Genomic DNA, 21,276 nt, shown 5'->3' with positions numbered 1-21,276 from the left:
AGGAGAGAGAAACTGGGACATTTTAAAAGCAGCTGAAAAGGTGGCACAGCAGAGGATTAACTGGGACTGACTTTCCACTTTCCCTGCTCTCCGATCTTGCTTGGCCACATGAGTCTTGCTTTCTGTCTGTGATCTGTTGGAAGGTATGCCACATATATGCTTCAGTTGCCATACAGAAGTGGTTGGACATTTTGGTCTGATGCAGATCGACCATAATCCATTCAACATTTTGGAGACAGACTCTTTCCAGGGGGGGGGGGGCACCTCAAATGAAGAATCCCCAGCTCAGAAATTAATTCATAGACATTTTCTGCAACCTTCTACAGGCTGAGCCTCCCTTCTCTGAAATATTTGAATCCAGAAGTGCTTTGGGTTTCAGTTCTGTTTTCTTCCCGTATTTTGGAATCCCTGGCACAAGAAAGGAAGCCAGAGAGCAACTGATAGATTTTTGCAAGGCCAACCACCCCTTCATTGCAAATACCTGCTTCATTCAACCTGAGGCTACACACATGGAGATCACCAGAATGTTAATGCAAAAATCAGATGGACTATACCAATGGGAGAAGAAGATGGAGAAGATCTATCCTTGCAGCCAAAACTAGACTGATACGGATCATGAACTCCTTATATCAAAATTTAGACTTAAGTTGAAGAAAAAAGCAAAAACAGTCATCATACCAAAATATGATCTGCACAATATCCCAAAAGAATTTACTGACAATCTAAGAAATAGATTTGTGCTATTAAGCATAACCGACCAAGAACTAAGGGCACAAGCCAAGGATATAATTTTAAAAGAAAGCAAAAACACACTATTGACAGCCAAAAGGAAAGAGGAGGAACAATGGATAACAGACAAAAATGCTTCAAGCAGTAAAGAGAAGAAGAGAAGTAAAAGCAAAGGGGAGATAGGAACAAGACCAGAACCATTATTGCAACTCTACAGTGACTAGTGTGCAAAGATAAAGAGAATTATTATAACAAACAACACAGAGAAACAGAGCAACAAAAAGGGAGAATGAGGGTCTTCTTCCACAATGTTCGAGAAATCAAAGGGAAGTTCAAACCATGGAGGATGCTCTACAATAATAAAAAGAACATACTACAAGATCAGGGAGAAATAAAAAGTTGTTGGAGAGTTACATAAGAGAGATGGGAAAAATGAACTCAGGGGCAGGTAACAACAACAACAACAACAACAACAACACAATGAGATCTCTTGGAGATGGGACCCAAGACTAAACATAAAATTCATTTATGCTTCATACACATATCCTGAAGCTAACCTCAAACAATATTTTAAAATGCTTTTGTGCATAAAATGAAGTTTGTGTACATTGAACTGTCAGAAGGCGAAGGCGTCCGTATCTCAGGCACCCAGGAAAAAAGTTTTAGTTTTTGGAATATTGCAGATTTCGGAGTTGCGTATAAGGGAGACTCAACCTGTATTCTATTCTTCCCTGAATACTTTCCTCTTTCTTTTATTTCTCATAATCTTGCACAGAGCCAGGCAGCTGCATGGAGAAACTTGGCAAAGGAGACCCAAATGGGTGTTTTCCTCTCAAGATAGGAGTATTCAGGGCCACACCTTCCAAACCCAACCGATAGTCAGGTTCAGAGCGGAGGAAATGAAGCCTTTTCTTTCCCATAATGATTAAGGAATGAATTGTCCCACAGTCATGTTCTGATAACACCTCTCTGTGGGTGTTGCTATCAGGCGAGGTGTTGAAGTATGGGGTTTGGCAGCCAGGTTCAGAGGCAGGGTGGTGTAGTGGTTAGACTGGAAGGATGGGTGACATAATGGTTAGTGTTGGACCAAGGTTTCCAAACAGTAGGTTCAAGTCTCCACTGAATGTACATGGGCTGTACCACACTGGAGAAATAACACGGTTTGGCACTGCTTTAACTGCCCTGGCTCAAGGATATGGAATTCTGGGAGTGTATACTGCAAGTGTAAAGCTATTTGATGCCACTTTAATTGCAATGACTCTATCCTACAGAATCCTGGGATTCAATGACGGTGGCCATGAGGATGGCACTGGTCCCAGAAGGATTAGGACCAAACCAGAAGACACATTTTGCCTCCATGGTGAGACCTAACTGAAGACTTGCTTCCTAAAGAAGTTGTCCAAAAAGAAGTCATCCAGAAAAAGTACCTTTTCCAAGCTTTGGTCAGGAAGAACCTCAGGGACTAGGAAGTGCCAATTAAAAAGAAAGCACTAATTAAAAAAGGGAGAGCTAATTAAGGAGAAGGTGGTTCTGAGTGGCTTTGGGGAGGGAGAAGGGTAGCCATGCAGTCTGTGGCCTAGATTCAATGGAGTCCCAGTTATTCATTTCTTGTCCTTTTTGACATACAGAAAATAGACCAATTCTCATTTTAAACCCAGATTAGAGTAGACCAGCCAAAGCAATGCAATTTACCTGTACTGTATGTTTACTCACCATACAACTGATTTAAATGGGAATATTATACTTTAATTAACAGGATCCCAGCCATTGTGTGTGTAGGGTTAGGATCTCATGGGAGTGTATCCTCCAACCCGATTAATCCTCTGCCATCCCACTTTTCCAGCTGCTTTTAAAATGTTCCAGTTTCTCTCTCCCCCACTTTCCCCCTCAATTTACTCCAACTGCATACCATCCAACTGTCTCAATTCGTTAGGGACAATCCTCATTAATCCCCTGCTGTCCCACTTTCCCCACTATTTGCTGCAAACTGAGTTCAAAATGCCAAACTAGTTTGCACTCCATGGAATCCTAGAGTTGGAAGAGACCCCAAGGGCCATGCAGTCCAACCCCCTTTGGCCATGCAAGTAGTCACAAACCTAGTGATGTCCCCGCACCAGGTGTCACCCCCTTCTGGGATGTCACCTGTTGTGAGTCACACCACCACACACCCTCAATGATGCCATTGCACAATATAAGCCCTCCCTATGACAGATAGCCATCCAGCCTCTTCCTAAGGAGACTCCACCACAGTCCAAGCCTTTTGCTGTCCAACAGCTCTTACCGTGACAAATTTTTTCCTAATGTTGCAGTGAAATCCCTCTTCCGGTCATTTGCATCCATTGCTTTGGGTCCTAGTCTCTGGAGAAGCAGAAAACAAGCTTGCTCCATTCTCAATGTGACACCCCTTCAAATACTTAAACAGGGCTATCATATCACCCCTTAACCTTCTCTTCTCCAGGATAAACATCTCCAGCTCCCTAAGGCGTTCCTCATAGGACATGGTTTCCAGGCTCTTCACCATTTTAGTCACCCTCCTTTGGACACACTTGTTTCTCAGCATCCCTCTTGAATTGTGGTGCTCATAACTGGAGACAGTATTATTCCAGATGAGGCCTGACTAAAGCAGAATAGAGTGATACTATTACTTCCCTTGATCTAGACACTATACTTCTGTTGATGCAGCCAAGAATCACATTAGCTTTTTTAGCTGCTGCATCACATTATTGGCTCATGTTCAGCTTGCGGTCCACCAAGACTCCCAGGCCCCTTTTGTATGTACTGCTGTCAAGGCAGGTGTCCCCCATCTTATATCTACCCCTAAGTGTTGTACCTTAGATTTCTCCCTGTTGAAATTCATTGTTAGCTTTGGCCTGGCTTTCTACTCTATTGAGGTTATTTTGAATTTTGATCCTGTCCTCAGGGGTATTAGCTGCTCCTCCTAATTTGGTGTCATTAACTCAGCAAGGAGGGCAGGGGAGTAATCTTGCTCTTCCCAGTTGCCTCATGCAAATGCAAACTGCCACAACCTCTCCTAGCTTGTGTGTTTTTCCTCATTAATAATTTTTGCCATCATGCCCATACTCTGATATCGCTTGGGCGCACGTGTCCCAGTTTTCATCTGTGAAATGTTGGAGGGCATGATGTGGCAGATATGCCATAGGCCAAGTATGCTGGCTGGGAGCAAGATTCTGAGACCTATGGTCCAAAAAACCCTCACTTTCCCAAGTTCTGGCACCAGCACTAGTCTATAAAGTCTCCCTCCATCCCACTGCATACCCACATAAAAACAAAAACCACACAGCCACACAAACCGAATGGATTTTCATTGGTTTTTAATTATTCGTTGCCGAAGGCGATAATATTTCTATGCAAAATACTCTCTTATATCTCCCCACCCAACCCGCCCCCATCCCCACCCACCCCAACAAACCTCACATGGCCCCCAGCAAGAAACAACTTTCAATTACATCCTCTTTTGTCTTTGTTGTTGTTGTTGTTAAGGTTTTGTGTTGCTGTTGCTTTAAGTAATGCCCCAGCGAGGAGGAGGAGGTGGAGGAAGTCTTCGGAGTCTGACGGACCCTTTTTTTTCAGTGCCAACACACTAGATATACATATACATATATATATTTGAGGCGACGGGGGGCAACAGGGATCCCGTCCCTTTTGAGAAAGCCCTTGACGAGTCGGCACAATGACGAGAGGCGTCTCTCGAATTTGGAGCTGCAACGAGGGGCCAAAGAGAAGGCAGGCCTTTAGCCCCCTCCGTTGAGCTCGGTAGCCAAGTCTCCCCCTCCTCTGGCTTGGAGCGGCATCACTTAGAAGGGGTCCACAGTAAAAGAGGGGCAGACTCCGATCAAACCGTTAACCGGGATCGGTGGGCCATAATGTCGGGCCGTATGCGGCCACAGATAAACCCTTTGCTTAGGGTCACGAAAAATACAACAAAACCCCTATTCTCTCTCCTCCTGGCCAAAACCATTGGCTTCGGAGTGAGGTGGGGGGCATGTGGACGGACGGACGGACACGCGGCCCCGACTGTTGCCTGCCCCTAAACGTGTGTGGCTCATTTCCTCCGGACTATCCTTCCCCGTTTGCTTCGCTGGGAGCTCTCCTCGGCTGGATGCTTGTTTGAAAAGAAAAGAAAGGTCAACGGTGTGGAATCACAAGGGTTGCAGGAGAATCGTTTTCCTTCAGACCGTTCTCAGTCCAAAGTCGTGCCCAGTTTAGGCTTTCTAGGCAACACTGAGGTTGAGGCCCTTCCTCTACGAGTTTAATCCTACTAACATGGCTGCCTTTTGGAAAAGGGGACAAGGGGAAACAAAACCCCATCGTATTTCCAACGAAAGCTTGAGCGAAGCATACGGCACCGAATCTGCGTCGCTCAACATCATAGCAGCTAAGGAAGTAAACCCTTCCACAGAGCAAGAAACTTTTCCTTCCTATTATTAGAGGTTTAAACTCTCCCCACCCCTCTGTGCCCAATGCCAATGCGATTGAGAATTGTGTGTCTTGCGGGGGGCTAACAACGGTTGGAGCGGTGGGAGGGGGGCAGAGGCGGTTACGTTTCCCGGCCCCCTCCCTCCGAATCCGAGTCCATTCTCTCTCTTTCTGTTTTTCTTTATATACAAAAAAATAATAATAATAATCCATTAGAGATTTGGAAATTAAAATCTTCCAATGTGAAATCGATACAGCCCTCTGAAATATAACTCCCATCCCTAAAACTGTTCTCCTTTGTAATTTTTTGTATTTTTTGTTTTTGTTTTCATACATCACACACAGCCGCACCAAAATACTTGATATGACCCCCCAAAAATAGTCACAGGACATTGAAAAACTCTATTTCTGTTTTTTATCTTCTCTCTCTTTTTTCCCTCCTCTCCCCTTCCCCACTTTCCCACCCAGAAAGAAAAATATAAATCAGCAAAATGTTTCCCTTTTTGTTTGTTTGTTTGTTCTGATTTCCTGACCTTCTTTGTTAAGCCTTGAAGCCACACTGAGCCTTCATGCGCAGAAGAGGGGGGAAAACCCAAAGAGAAAATCAAAAGAAGGAAAAAAATTCAACGAAAAATAATATTAAGAATAATAGTAATAATATATAATATATGTATATTATATATTATATGTCCCAAAGTCATCTGACTGCACTTGCAAGCAAGAATTATCTTGGCTTCATTAGTCCTGGATCTGTGCTTGTTTCAGTCGCAAATGATTCTCAGCCAAAAATACAGCGGAAAGGAACGGAAACTTAACCTCTCCTTCCCAAGGGGAAATAGATTTTAAAAACGGAACAAAACAAAACGTAGAATGGTCAATTTGCTTCACATTTTGATGCCTAAGTGTACGAGGGCCGCGTTTCCTTCCTAGCCAAACGTCCAAACTTATCCCCTTTCTGCTCCAATAATGATCATAACACAAAAAGGGAGGGTCACCTCTGCACTAAACTCTTTTTCCTGCTTTCAGGTCCTAGCTTGGCCCCCTCCCAGAAAAACAAGAAATGGTAAAACTCGTCAAAAGTGGCTTTTTTGCAGACAATTGCTTTGAAAACACTCTGTCTTCCTAAGTTTTGCATTTGTCTTCCTACGTTCTGCTTCTGTCTTCCTCCCATGACCTGCTGCGTACCCTGCTATTTGTAAAAAGGTCGACATGTTTTATTCTCCCCACAATGCCATCATCTGCCCCCCCCAAATGACAGCATGCATGCGCTAGAGCTGTTGGGGATGGGGGGGGGGGAGAAAAAAGCACCCCCGTTGCTGCGGATATTAAAATAATAATAATAATAATAAAGGGAGCATTTTGAACCAGGATTGAGGTGGGGAGCTGGGGTGGCTGGATCACGCAAGAAGGGGAAAAAAAGGACAGGAGAAAATATATAGATGAGAATAATAAAGAATAAAGGAAGAAACGAAAGAAGCCCATTCCAAGACATCCCCACCCGATCCCCAAAATATTAACCAAACAGCTAAGTTCAGTGGCAAGAGACAGAGACGGCCTCCTTCTCTGGAGACGCCTCCGTCGCAAAAGAGAGTCGGTGGTTTGTTTACACGATCTCTTCCTGGAAAAAGAAAAAGAAAAGAAAGCAGTTCGTCATAGATCCTAAAGTCTCTCGCGAGCAGGGATCCAGATGTAGGGGCCGGAGAGCTCCTCAATGATCCTTTTGATCTTGTGGTAGATCTCTTCAAAGCTGTCTCCTTCTACGATGGCTGGGGAAAAGGAGGAGGAAACAGAAAGGGATCAAGGATGCAGCTCAAGATATGAAGGACCAGAAAAGAAACTGGATAAATTGTGGGGGGACCTTTTCTGCCCAATTTTTCACAATGTTTTTGTGGTTCTTTTACCCCCAAACACAGGGGAAAATGGGAGGAAATGGAATATGTTTTCATATTCTTCTAGAATGATGAATAAAATGCGTTTATATACAGTGTGCCCCTGATATCTGTGGGCACGCTATATGCAGCTTTTATCTTACGCCAAAAGCCGCATGACAAATAATAATAATAATAATAATAATAATAAAATTTATTGATATCCTGCCTCTCTACAAAATGCAATCGAGGCGGCTTACAAGATTAAAATATACGAACCAAACCCTCACCCACCCACCCCACGCTGTGTGCATGAGCCCCATTGTTTACAATGGGGCTCGACCATACATTGAATTTGCCTTATGCGTGTGTGTGTGTGTGTGTGTCCCGGAACGGATCCCCCACGTAAGGCAAGGACACACTGTATTTGTTTCTGTTAATTGCCGTTAAGTTAATTTTGACTTAACACAAATTCTCTCAATGTAAACAGCCCTGCTCATGCCTTGCAAAGTCAGGACAGCCACAGGATCAGTTTTTGTGGGGGGGGGGGGGTTACCCCAAAATTAGAGGGAGGGGAAAGGGGGGAATTTAAGCTGTTCTTCTAGAATGATGAATAAAAGGTGCTTATATATATATATTTTTTGTTAATTGCTGTTAGGTTGATTTTGACTTAATGGCAAATCTCTGAATGAGAGACCTTTAAGTCAGCCGGTTAGCATCAGCAATGCTCAGGACTTGCAAAGTCAAGACAGCTGTAGGATCAGTTTTTGTTGTTATTTTACCCCAAAATTGGGAGGAGGGGACTGAATATTTTCTTCTGCAAAGATGGATAAAATGTGTTCATATATTTGTTATTAATGGCTGCTAAGCTGACTTAGACTTCAAAGCAAATCTCTGAATGAGAAATCTTTAAGTCACCCTGTTATCAACAACCCTGCTCAGGCCTTGCAAGATGGAGTCTATCCATCTTTAATGCAGTCTTCTTTTCCAAGGAAGACTGTGTTTACAGGTGTGGCTTTTACTCCAATTTCACAAAATGGAGCATTACCAAGGAAGCCAAATTGTGTGCCCAGGTTTCCCCTCTCTGTTTGGTATGACTGCAAGGCAGCCACCATATAAAGCGAGTGGTTCCTAACTCCTATAGTTCCTCACGTCTTGATCATTGCAGACAATGCCCTGGAATTTATAGTTTGGGTTGCAAAGGAAGGCAAGATACGCACCTGAGAAGCACTCTGTAAACTCCTGCTCAAGTTTGGTGGCTCTGTCAAAGGCTTTCCGCGCCTGCTCCTCCGTTATCCGCTTGTTAATTTCTCTGCAGGCGAAAATGGAGAAAAAGGACAAGAAGGAAAAGTCAGGTTGGAGCCATGCTGAAACTGTCTCCCACCCTCTATGATGATTTTCTGCTGATAATATTGTGGACAAGTTACTTTTTTTGGACCACAGCTCCTAGAATTGGTGGCAAGCTGTTGGCATCCATGTCTGGATGGCAGTGAACCCATTGTGTATTTTCATGTGAACATCCAAAGCACAATCCAAAGTGCTGGGGCTTCTTCCCTCATATACCAGGATGCAGATGAGTTACTTTTTTTTGGAACACAAATCCTAAAATCCTCCAGGCAGCAACCATATTCCCCAGGGGATTCTGGAAGCTGCAGTTTGCCTCTCAGAAAATGTAAGTCTGACTCATAGAAACATATGAGGCACTATCTTGGATGTGATCAGATGCATCTCTAGTCTGCTCACACAGTTGGCAAAGAGTTGTCCAAATGGGAAGCCCACATAGCCACAGATGGCTCTATTCTCCACTGAAATGGATGCTACCAATTACAGCACTGCATCCTGTGGCAGTGAGTTCCACAGTTTAACTATGCATCCTCCTCACACACTGCTCTTGCCGTCTTGCTTCTGTGGTCCAAACCATGCCAAATGAGGCTGCAAGAGACTATGAGAGAGTCACTTTTCATCCTGCCCTCCTTCATACCCTCTACCCAATCTGTGCCCTTCCTTCTGCCACTCACAGAACATTCTCAAGGGAGCGCGGCCGGATAAAAACGGCGATCGGGTGGAGCTGAGCCGCCTGCAGCCTCCGGACGGCGTTGGCCGAAACGTCCAAAATGCAGTGCTTGCCCTGTGCAGGGGAGAGAGCAATGGGATCAGGAAGGGTCCTCTGTATCCCACTCAGTAGAGCCCACCACAACTGAAGGAACATAAAGCATAATCCAACTGGTAGTCCCAAACAGAGTAGACCCATCAAAGCAATGGGATTTGCCTACAGGTCATCTGCAGTCCACTCAACAACCCAATTCAATGGGTCCACTCCACATAGAATTTTCAGCAATACCAGAGGATGGCAGTGTGACATTATAACCACCATTTGGGGTGAATGAAGTGATGGTGCCCAATTCCTAGTCAATTGTTTTGGGGTTGTTGTTGTGTGCCTTCTAGCCGTTACCAACTTACAGCGACCCTAAGACTTGTTCAGAGGAGGTTTGCCATTGCCTTCCTCTGAGGCTGAGAGCATACAACTAGCCCAGGGTAGCCCAGTGGGTTTCATGGCAAACTGGGAATCGAACCCTGGTCTCCAAAGTTGTAGTCCAACACTCAAACCACTACACCACACTGTTTTGGGGTGCCTCTTCCCAAACAGGATTTCTAGAGATCCTCAGAGCTGGTAGCAACAAAAGATGAGGTGGGTCTAAATTTAATTCAGGGAAAGTCTGGAGGGGAGTCCAGTGTGGCCCTGGACATCCCCCAAAGGGTCATTATTCCCCCACCCTGCGATGTTGACTGAAAAAGTGAAGTAACTTTTCCCATCACTGAACAATGTTTGGATGACATGCTGCACAGTGGTGGACATCAGATGAAACCTAAGCTGCGTAATGTTGGGCATCAGAAGTAAGCAAAGCTGCCCAGTGATGGATATCAGATGTAACCAAAGCTGTGCAGTGATGGATGTCAGATGTAACCACCTGGGACCTTTGCTGTCGTTCCAGATCTTGCAGGAGAATTCTGCCTCTTACCTTTAACTCTGGAGAGCTAAGACCTTTGTAGCTTTGCAATGTCCGCCTGCCTCCCCACCATCCCCTCTGAGAAAAAGGGGTCAACTCCATCATCTCCCCCCTCCGGCATACCTGTTCGGCCACTTCGCGCACTGACTGGACACTTGTCCCGTAAAGGTGGCTGTTGTACTGCCCAGCCTCAATGAATTTGTGGCTTTGGATGTCTTTCTCCATCTTCTCCCGCGAGGCGACAAAATGGTAGTCCCGTCCATCCACTTCGTACTCCCGTTTCGGCCGTGTAGTGTCTGCAGAGGTCAGTATGGGGGAGAGATCGGATCCTTCCTCACATACAAAGAGGAAAGCTTTTCCCCACTGCAAAAAAGTTCTCCCCCTTTACACCCAAAAACATTAACCCTGTTTACCCCTCCACCCACAACCCTGGCCTGATGGACTCACGTGGGACGCAGGAACCGAATTTGTCAGGAAACTCAGAGAGGAGGTCATCATTGACTCGGTCCTTGGTGGGGCCCAAGATAATGATGGGACGGGCGTAGTGAACTAGGCAAGGAGAAATGTGAAAGGGTTGTCATGATGGTCCATTGCGGAAGGTCTGGGGGCAGAATACTGAATTGGTGCGCTGAAACTATCTCTAGATTAGGACCAACCTTGGAAACCATAGAACTGTGCAAGCTTTAGAGCTACACAGAACATTTCTTTGTTAGTACTTGGAAAAAGGGTGGCAAGCAGGGGAATCTTGGGTTGCAGTAAGTCCAGAGATGGGAAAAGTTGGAAAACCGGGCCATAGTTCCCAGAATTCCCCACCTAGAAAGCTGGTTGGGGATTCTGGAGCTGTAGTCCCAAACCCCCAACTTTTCTCCATTCTAAATACACTATAGAATAGAAATTTGTAACTGGTGGCTCTTCAGGTGTTGACAATCTGCAACTCACACCAGGTCTGACCACTGGCCATACTGGCTAGGGTCTCATCTAGAGGACCACAGATTCCCCAACCATGGAATAGATAGGGCAATTCAGGAAAATCTAACTGGGAAAGATAACAGCAACAATAAGAAGGCAGATCTCTGTCATCAAGAGTTTGCTGGGGATGATAGGGGTTGTAGTGCAACAAATCTATCAGTGAAAGCTCTGGACCACCTCCTCAGCCTTCCACCCCTGCAAATTGTTCTTCTGCCTTTAAACTGCCAAAATTTCAAACTGCCTGGTTGTTGGTATCTTTAAAACAAACCAGTTGTCTCCTATTGTGAGTAAGGATGCAAACTGCCAATTGGATTATTTCAGAATTCAGATAAGTGAGAGAGACAGTCTGTATAATAAATATAAGTGGTGTAGAGGGAAGGAACAGCTGAATAAACAGGAATTTCACCTTCCATTTGTACAACAGTTTCGTAGCTTAAGACGGCATCTTCCCGACCTGGAAGGGAAAGAAGGAAGCTGTTATACTGCATTTTTTAAATTGCATTTTATTCTTTTAATGAGTGGTGTGTTCCAATACTGTACTAGTTTAATTCTAATGGTCACTTTTGTAGGTTTTTAATTGTACAGTCAGCCCTCTGCATCCATGGATTCTTTATCCACAGATTCAACTATCCATGGCTTCAAATATTTAAAAAAAAATCCAAAAGGCAAACCTTACTTTTGCCATTTTATATAAGAGATACCGTTTTACTATGCCACTGTATTTAATGGGACATGATCATCCACAGATTTTGGTATCAAGGGGGGGGGGGGGTGTCCTAGAACCAAACCCCAGCGGATACCAAGGGCCCGCTGTATCGTTCTTTTAATTTGTAAGCAACTTTGTGTCCCAATTCTGGGGGAAACGTGGGATGATGACAACGACGACGACGAGTCCCTACTGAAGACATCAGACCCTTTCCTGCACCTTAGCTTTTCTGTAACAGGTCAACAATAGTGATACTATATGGAAACGATAAGCTTTGCACCATGAAACTGGCAGCCATAAGCTTTGGACAACTGACCCAGATGAGAAACTGGGAGAAATATCACTAACTGGGTGGCAAAATGGAAAAGATAAAGATGGCTGCCCTGTTGGGGATATTGAGGTGTGAAAGCATCTCTCAACAGAAAAGGAGTGAAGGAGAAGGCCAAGAAAGAGAGACACAGAGAGAAAAAAGCACCCACCTTGAGAGCCCGATCCTGGCACCCGATCCTAGAGAGAGAAGGAAGAGAGAATGAGGAGAATAAAGCAAGGAGAGTAAAAGAGCAGGAAGGGAGAGAGCGCGCAAAGAAGCCAAGAGGACAGGAATACACACCCAAGAGCTGCCAGAGTCAGACCGCTGGTTTATCTTGTGATGTTAGGGGCAAAAATGGAAGTGGGGGAGCCCAGGGTGAGGGGTTCTCCTGGTTTACAGAATGTATGGAAGAAGGAGTGGTGGGGAGTGGAACCAGCCATCACTCCAGGCCTCCCCAAATCTCTATTTGAAACCGAGGACAGACACACATCCTTTGTATTGGAGAGGTGGTAAATGGATGGTCTACAGCAGTAGTTCTCAACCGCTTGCCTTCCATGTGTTTTCAACTTCATCTCTCAGGATCCCTGCACATTGGGGCTCCTGGGAGTTGGTTCAGGACACCTGAAAGACTAGCATTTGTGGAGCAGTCTTTTTGTTGTCGTTGTTAACTGCCGTCTGACTGAGTCAACTTTGGCTCATGGCAACCCTGCGGATGAGACATTACTGAGACCCCTGTCCTCCACTGCTATGCTCAGGTCCTCCAAATTCATGCCCATGACCTCCCTGACTGAGTCCATCCATCTGGTGTGTGATCTTCCTCTTTTTCTACTGCATTCTACCTTCCCTAGCATTATTGTCTTTTCCAGTGAGTCATGTCTTTTCATGATGTGGCCAAAGTATGACAACCTTCTTGGTTTCTAAGGGTATTTCAGGCTTGCTCTGTTCTAGGACCCAATTGCTTGTCTTTTTGGCTGTCCAGTTTCCTCCGCACTCTCCTCCAGCACCACATCGCCTATGAGTTGATTTTCTTCTTATCTGCTTTCTTCACTGTCCAGCTCTCACATCCATCCGTGGTGATGATGAATACAATGGATTGGGTGGTCCTAACTTTAGTGTTCAGTTTTACATGACTGTAAAGTAAGGCCACTAGTCTTACAGCAGCCGACAGAGCCCAGCATCCTCTTCTAGCAAGTGGGTGCATCAGGTCCCTAAACAACAAATCCTGGCCTGGCCATCCCAGGACTAGTGCACTCAATCCTTGTGGCTGGAGAAGGGGTTCCCTCAGTTCGGGTACAACCCTATGCCTGGGCAAGGCTTGTCTGAGACAGATTCCTGAGGGGTTTTTATTGTGCAAAAGCAAACAAAGCGCACATACCCTCCAGATAAGCCAGACCTCAATGCCCATCATCCTGTCTGGGAAGGGTGGGAGTTGCAGTTCAATACAATGAGAGAACTCTATCAGGTTAAGCCTGCCTGCTGCTCTCCCATCCTATATAGCTATGAAAACAATACAAGATGGTTGGAGATAGGGATGTGGGGACTCCTTCAGTTCATGCCCAGCCTTTACATCTTCTTCCCAGCCTCAAACTGCCATGCTAAAATGAAACTATCCAGCAGAGCCTACTAAATACAAATTAACCCTTCATTTGTCAGTAGACAGCTGTAAACAGTTGCTTATGATGCTAAGGAGGACTCTGAAGCCCATCTGCCTGATGGGAAGGGCCATGAGCATGACATTGTCCTCAGACCTCCCAAGATCAAAATTAAAACAGAAGTACCAGCCAGAAGGAGTCCAGCAGGTGCAGATATTTGAACAGAGGAGCAAGCACTATGGCAGTAGCAAAATGCATGGACCCCTGGTCATTCATGGAAGCATGAACCCCATGTGCACCACGGGTGTTGGACCGTGCTGGGGCCATTCCCCACTATCCCACATGCCAGGTGATGGCATTTCAAAACTTACTTTTGCTTTTAGCCGCGTCCACTCCCGTCGCTCGACCCTGAAGGAGACAGAGAGGGATGGAAAAAGAGGGAAAGACTCAGACCTAGGATGTGAGTTACTTGCCTCTGAAACCCACCCAGTTTGTTACATACAATTCGAAATATAGGGGCTTTTTATTTTTGTACAGCAGGCCTTCCATATCCACGGATTCTGTATCTACGGACTCAGCCATCTATGGCTTGAAAATATTCACACGCAAAAATTCTCAAAAGCTAACCATGATTTTGCCATTTTATATAAAGGACACAATTTTACTTTTGCTGTTGTTGATGTGTGCCTTGAAGTCGTTTTTGACTTATGGAGACCATGGGGCTTTCTTGGCAAGATCTCTCAGAGGAGGTTTGCCATTGCCCTCCCCTGAGGCTGAGAGAGCGTGACTTGCCCAAGGTAGGTCACGCTATGGTTTTCCATGGCTGAGCTGGGAATCGAACCCTGCTCTCCTGGGTTGCAGTCCAGTACTCAAACCACTACATTATGCTGGCTCTCCCACCATTTTATTACTCCATTTTGTATAATGGAACTCCAGTGTATATAATGTTTCTTTAAATAAGGGGCATTATTTTACTCTCCGCTGTATCTAATGGGACTTGAACATCCATGGATTTTGGTTATTCGTTGGAGATCCTGGAACCAAATCCCAGCAGATACTGAGGACCCACCGTACAATTCCTGAGAAGGGGGCCTTAAAGCAAAGGTGGAGAACTTCTTTCCACCCAAGAACCAACTTCAGCTACAGAGTATACATTGGGGAGGGGGGTTATTAGTGAAAATAGATGGGGCCCAAATAAAAAGGGGTGGAAGCAGCATATTTTACATCTGAAAGCCCTTACTGCCAGTATCTAAGCCTTGGGATTTTGACCTCTGGGGGGTAAGGAATGGTGTTGTGTAGAGGAGGAGTGGTCTTCTAGGGATCCTGGTGGGCATGGGTCACTTTCTGTCCACTCCCTAGTTCAAAAAACAAACTTCTCTGAGGTCTAAATTGGTCCAGGGAGCAAAAACCATGGTAAAAATGCCCCCCTCCATAGCCCTTAGAGGGCATTTGGGAACAAAAACCTTTTTTAAAAACCTCTGCAAAATGTTTTTTGACCCCTGGAGAGGTTCAGAGGGTGCTAAAAATGGTGCAAGCAAAAAACTCTTCCCAAGTAATACAAAAATGGTCCTGGAATTGGGGGGGGGGGGGGCACAGCATTTTAGGGAGCTCTGGTGCTGCAGTGGCTAAATGCCGGTATTGCAGCCACTCACTCACTCACTCACTCACAGTCACAAGGTTGTGAGTTCGATCCTAGCCAGGGTTGCTCCAGGATCGACTCAGCCTGTCATCCTTTCATAGGATGGTGAAATGAGTACCCCACTTGTTGGGGGCAATTGGCTTAATACAACAACAACAACAACAACAACAACAACAATAATAATAATAATTATTATTATTATTATTATATCCCGCCTCTCTGTGCAACACAACTGGGGCTTAGAGACTGCTTAGTTCAGTATGAAGCGGCTTAGAAATGTAGCTGCTATTGCCAGTGTAGCTGCTCTTCCCACCCAAAATCCATTGCAAAGCCATTCCCCACCCCTTTTTCTTCCCTACCGTCTTTTGCTGGGGATAAAGCCAATCTCGTCACTGTCGCCATCCGGATGGACGCGACGCGCCTGCCACCATTCCTCGTCGGAAGCATCGATCACATGGAGGACATCGCCAAAATGGAAGCTCAGAGCTTGACTTAGGAAGCCACAATCCTTCGTCTTGTCATAGTCAAAGAGCGCCCTGGGGTGAGGGAGAGGAATGGAGATGGCAAAAGGTTGACACCCTTCCCGGTCCACAGCTCTGACCACTAGCACACACTCCCTTTCTTAACCCTCAGGCACTAAGATTTCCCACCATCACCATCCGAGGTAACTGTATGGGATTTTTTTTGACCCCACAGTGTATACATATAATTACCTTCAGTCTAAAAAGTATATGCAAAACATAAATGAATTTCAAGCTTACACTTGGGTCTCATCTTTTTAGATTGTAAGCCTGAGGGCAGGGAACCGCCTAATTAAAAGATTGTATGTACAGCGCTGTGTAAATTTACAGTGCTTTATAAATAAAGGTTAATAATAATAATACATTCAAGATATCTCATTATTTAGATATGCAAATATTCCAAAATTCCAAAAAATCCCAAATCCAAAACACTTCTGGCTCTGAGCATTTCAGGTAAAGGAGACTCAACCTATATGTTTTTATCCACCAAAGCAAAAGCTGTACACTTTGCTATGGATGAGAACTGAAACTCATTGAAGTTTCTAAGGACTAGTAATTCTCCGCTTTCTCCTCCCAAGACAGAGGGATCTTTGAGCCAGAAAAACCAGCATGGCCGCATGTGACCTGTGTGTTACACACCTCAGGTTTGTGTGCTTTGGAGTCAGAAACGCCACAAAAGGTTTGGTGTACCCTGAAAGACTAAGCCCTATCTCAGAAAAATGGGTCTTGCAACAGATTATCATATGAGCAGAACTATGCCACACCAAGCCCAAGGTTTGTCCTAATTCAACCGCAGCTATTCTTGCATGTTCCCAGACCCCACATAGCAGATTATGGTGTCCTGGTAATGTCTGGGGAGGGGTCTCAGTTGGTCAATCTCTCTTTGGGTCCCCCAGGATCTCACCGTATATAAAAACCCCGCTTGGGGTTGCTCCGCAGTGAAGCTGTCCCTGAGCCCAAACTGCTGTTCATCAGCTGTTCCCGGAGATCGTGGATCTTAGCCTCAAAGCGGCTGTACTCTGTCGGAGGGATGGGGACACGGGGAAGGAAGGAAGGAAGAATCAGTACCTAGATCCACACCATCCCTGCCCTGGTCATCCCTTGACCATCACCCAACACCTCATACTCCAGTTGGCACAGGTTTCCTCCTGAGTCATTCATAACACCCAATTCCCTGTGACTGTGTATTCCTGCATGGCAGGGGGTTGGAATAGATGGTCTTTGGGGGTCTCTTCTAACTCTATGATTCTATCCTATCACATCAAAAATCCACTGAACAGTGATACCTCTGTGAAGTTGATGGCTTTCATGGATGGCATACATAGTTTTTTATGGGTTTTTCGAGCTATGTGGCCTTGTTCTGGAAGAGTTTATTCCTGACACTTCGCCTGTATCTGTGGCTGGAATCTTCAGAGAATGCTGGCATAGAGGAGAGTGGGGTATGTGTGTGTGTGTGTGTGTGTGTGTGTACACACACATACACACACACACACACACACATATATATATATATACATACACACATATATACATACACTCCTCCCTACACAGTGTCACACAAATATATATATACACATGCCCCACTCTCTTCCATGCCAGCATTCTCTGAAGATGCCAGCCATAGATGCTGGTGAAACGTCAGGAATAAACTCTTCTAGCACATGGCCACATAGCCCCAAAAACTCACTATAGTGATACCTTTATTGGACCAGCCAAACTGCACAATATTCAATTTCCAAGCTTTCAAAGCTCCACTGGCTTCTTCTTCATCAGGCAAGTTGTTAAAAACCATACAAGGTGGGGGGGGGGGGGGGAGGAATTGAAGAAGTAGGTCATAGGCCAGCATTTTGCTGTTTTCGTTCTTAGTTCAGAGGGCATGGATGGAGACATATTGGATTGCAAAGGAAGTATCTTTTTATGTTGTAAATGGATCTTCACAAGCTTGCATCATGTATAATGTGCATTTTGGTTATCCCAATAAAGATATGCTTGTTTCGTGGATATGGGATTATATTGTACTTTGCTATATGGCCAACATGGCTCCCCCAGATGTTTTCTATGATTCCTTCTTAGACTCCCTGCTCAAACTGTCAGCGAAAGACAGCAGGGAGGAAACCAACCAAACCTCCTGAGAAAGGGAATTCCACAATTTGGGAATAGCCAGGGAAAAGACTCTGCCATGTTTGCACCAAAAACATCTGTGACAGTGGTAGCCACGTGGTTACTACTATTTCCAAGGAGGCACAGTTTCTTAAATGCAAAATTGCAGGGTGCATGTGTACCTAACCAAGCAATCTTGCAACAGCAACAAAAAAAAATCACCATGTAGCTATCTGGAAAGTCCTTATTAGAGTAAACCACTGAGTCAAATGAGATTTACCTAAATTGGATTGGTTGGATGGGGATGTTTATACTTTCCAGATATTGTTGGACTGCAGATCTCAACAGTAGGCTCAGTGTGAAGAATGCTGGGATTTGCAGCCAGACAACATCTGGAGGGCTATATTATTCCCAGCCCTGACATAAATATTGTTTTCTCATTCCATGGTTGACAGATGCTGCTGCCACACTGCAGAATTAATGCAGTTTGAAAATGCTTTAATTTTCATGGCTCTCTCCAATGGAATCCTGGGATTTGTAGTTTGTTGTGGCACCAGAGCTCTCTAACGGAGAAGGCTAAATATCTCAGAAAAACTACAAATCCTAGAATCCCACAGCATGGAGCTATAGTAGTAAAAGCGGGATCAAACTGCATTAATTCTGCAGTGGAGATGTGACACCATCTATAATTGTGAAGCGTGGTGCCAAATTAGGGAAGGAGAAATATTCAGTTTGCAAGCATATTAAATACAGGGCCGTCTGCTTTGAGAACTCTCCCTTCCATCCGCTCACCCCTTAATTCATCTGTGTCCCCAGACTGTACTTACTCTGAAAAACGTCTGTTTAGGGGTGAATATTGTACAAAACTACAAATCCGGGAATGCCACAGCATTGAGCCACGGCAGTCAAAGCAGCATCAAACTGCATTATCATTCCTGCTGTGCAGATGCAGCCTAGGACAAAATATTTGAATACAGTGGGCCCTTGGTATACGCGGGGGATCCGTTCCAGACCCCCCCGCGTATACCAAAATCCACATATGCTCAAGTCCCTATTGTTCCCAATGGCGGCGCGCGTGCACACGCGCCGCCATTGGGGACAAAAGTCCTTGGCTTACCCTCCCCTTTCCTTCCCTCCCTCCCTTTCCCCACTTACCTTGATCGTCGCCGTCGCCTTGGCCTCCGAGTCACCGTTACCGGCGGTGGCGGTGGTGGCGAGGAGGCATGGCCCTCGGCCTCCACGGGAAGGCCGGGCAGCACTGGACGCCAAAGGGCCTCTAGGCAGCCACCCAGCCCTTCTGCAGAGGCTGCATCTGCGAGGAGGCCGGCCTGGAGGCCAGGCTTCGGCCTCCTCGTGGCTGCCCCCTCTGCAAAAGGGCCGGGTGGCTGCCTAGAGGCCCTTTGGCATCCAGCGCCGCCCGGCCTTCCCGCAGAGGCAGCGGTGAGGCTTTGGCCTCCTCGCGGCTGCTGCCACTGCCTCCACAAAAGGGCCAGGAGGAGGAGGCAGTGGTGAGGCCAAGGCCGGGCGGCGGCTCTACTTCTTCGCCTCAACCTCCGTAGAAGGGCCGGGTGACTACCTGGCCCTTTTGCGGAGGCAGCGGCAGCAGCCGCGAGGAGGCCAAAGCCTGCCCTGCAGCCTGGCCTTCTCAGCCTCACCACTGCCTCCACGGGAAGGCCGGGTGGCGCTGGATGCCAAACGGCCTCTAGGCAGCCACCCGGCCCTTTTGCGGAGGGAGCAGCCACGAGGCCGAAGCCTGGCCTCCAGGCCGGCCTCCTCGCAGATGCAGCCTCCGCAGAAGGGCCGGGTGGCTGCCTAGAGGCCCTTTGGCGTCCAGCGCTGCCCGGCCTTCCCGCGGAGGCCGAGGGCCATGCCTCCTCCCCACCACCGCCGCTGCCGGTAACGGCGACTTGGAGGCCAAGGAGACGGCGGTGGTGACAATCAAGGTAAGTGGGGAAAGGGAGGGAGGGAAGGAGGGAGGCAGGAAGGGAGGAAGGAAAGGGGAGGGTAAGCCAGGGACTTTTGTCCCCAAAGGCAGCGCGCGTGCACACGCGCCGCCATTGGGGACAACTTCCGGGTTTGCCTTCCGCGGATGCTCAAATCCGCAGAAGGCAAATCCGCGTATAAGAAGGGCAGACTGTATTTGGATCTTTAGTGTAGGGAAAATACTTCCAAGGTGCATTCTCCCTCTATCGCAACCAGACAGACAAATGATACAAGCCCGGCCAAGGGAACCCACCATCTGGCTTGTACTGAGCAATGATCGTGACTGTCTGCCCGGCGTTTTTCAGTGCAATGGCGGCCTGCTCGTGCGTCGCGTTCCTGAGATCCACACCATTGACCTGCGGAGGGAGGCAAGCAACAGACAGCATTACTTGGGGACAACTGTTAGGCCAACACCGATGGCCTTTTCCCACCTGTGGGATCCAGGATGGGAGAGGTTGCTCCGTCTTACCGAGAGGATCTGGTCCCCTTTCCGTAGCTCCCCGCTGAGGTCGGCTGGACCCCCGGCCAGAATGAAGGAGATGAAAATCCCCTCGCCGTCTTCGCCGCCCACAATGTTGAAGCCCAGCCCTGTTGAGCCGCGGTGGATGACGATCCTGCGAGGTTCCCTGAACAAGAGAGAGGTTAGAAGGTACCAGAAGTGGGAATGGCGGGCATCTTCTAACTTCTGAAAAGACCACAGAGTGGACATTGCCTGCTTTGATTTAAAAAATGCAGACAAAGTAGGAAGGTGGTTCGCTCACAAACTAACAAAAGAAAAAGAAAGCAATTTTAAAGCTTAAGAATATACACAACAAGATGAAATAAAACATATAGTTACAGAATATTTTGAGAAATTATAAACAACAGAAGAGGCAATGCAAGATAAAAGAGTAACCATGAATTTATAAGAAAAGAACGAATAGCTCAAATTACAGAACAACAGAAGGAAGAATTAAATGCTCACAGAGAAAGAAATAGAAAAAGCAATAGAGAATTTAAAAGAAAATAAAGCACCGGGTCCCGATGGCTTAACAGCAAAGTACTGTAAGGCATTTAAAGAAGAACTGATACCACCGTTATTAAGAACAATCCTAGAAATAGATGATGGAAAATTCCCGGAGACATGGTATCATTCATTAATCATATTATTCCCAAAAGAAGATAAAGACCCAGGACATGGCCTGCTTAAGAGAAGTCGGGTAGAGAAGGATAGATGCTTGAGGGAGGAGTCAGGGGAGGTGAGGGTTGGGGCTTACCTGGGTATATCCTCCTCTCCCATCAGCTCCTTGGGGATGGGGGAGTACCTCCGAGGCGAGGTCGGGGTCATGGCTTGTGGATAATCCGTGCCCAGGTAGCTCTGGTGACCAATTTCATTGTCCAGATGCTGGGAGTAGGCTGTCAAATAAATAAAACA

At 46.3% G+C, this 21,276-nt stretch overlaps 1 protein-coding gene across 11 annotated transcripts in view; it reads right to left on the bottom strand.

Moving 5' to 3' along the window:
- Positions 1-4,164: 4,164 nt before the first annotated feature.
- LOC149304343 (disks large homolog 4) overlaps positions 4,165-21,276 on the bottom strand; it is a 159,673-nt gene continuing 142,561 nt past the window's right edge. For all 11 annotated transcript variants that reach the window (XM_089480535.1, XM_089480536.1, XM_089480537.1 and 8 more), the window contains 13 exons: positions 21,119-21,257; positions 20,332-20,488; positions 20,116-20,218; positions 16,684-16,798; positions 15,618-15,794; positions 13,991-14,027; positions 12,197-12,224; positions 11,418-11,465; positions 10,490-10,591; positions 10,166-10,338; positions 9,053-9,162; positions 8,255-8,346; positions 4,165-6,932 (listed from right to left, as the gene is read on the bottom strand). In XM_089480535.1, coding sequence (XP_089336661.1) covers positions 6,826-6,932; positions 8,255-8,346; positions 9,053-9,162; positions 10,166-10,338; positions 10,490-10,591; positions 11,418-11,465; positions 12,197-12,224; positions 13,991-14,027; positions 15,618-15,794; positions 16,684-16,798; positions 20,116-20,218; positions 20,332-20,488; positions 21,119-21,257 — 1,388 coding nt within the window. In that variant the 3' untranslated portion in view covers positions 4,165-6,825. The remainder of the gene's footprint in view (positions 6,933-8,254; positions 8,347-9,052; positions 9,163-10,165; positions 10,339-10,489; positions 10,592-11,417; positions 11,466-12,196; positions 12,225-13,990; positions 14,028-15,617; positions 15,795-16,683; positions 16,799-20,115; positions 20,219-20,331; positions 20,489-21,118; positions 21,258-21,276) is intronic.

This window comes from Sceloporus occidentalis, unplaced genomic scaffold (genome assembly GCF_023333645.1).
Source record: "Sceloporus occidentalis isolate IW3139 unplaced genomic scaffold, rSceOcc1.0.p SCAF_14, whole genome shotgun sequence".
NCBI lineage: Eukaryota > Metazoa > Chordata > Lepidosauria > Squamata > Phrynosomatidae > Sceloporus > Sceloporus occidentalis.
This window is presented reverse-complemented; position numbering and strand designations above follow the sequence as displayed.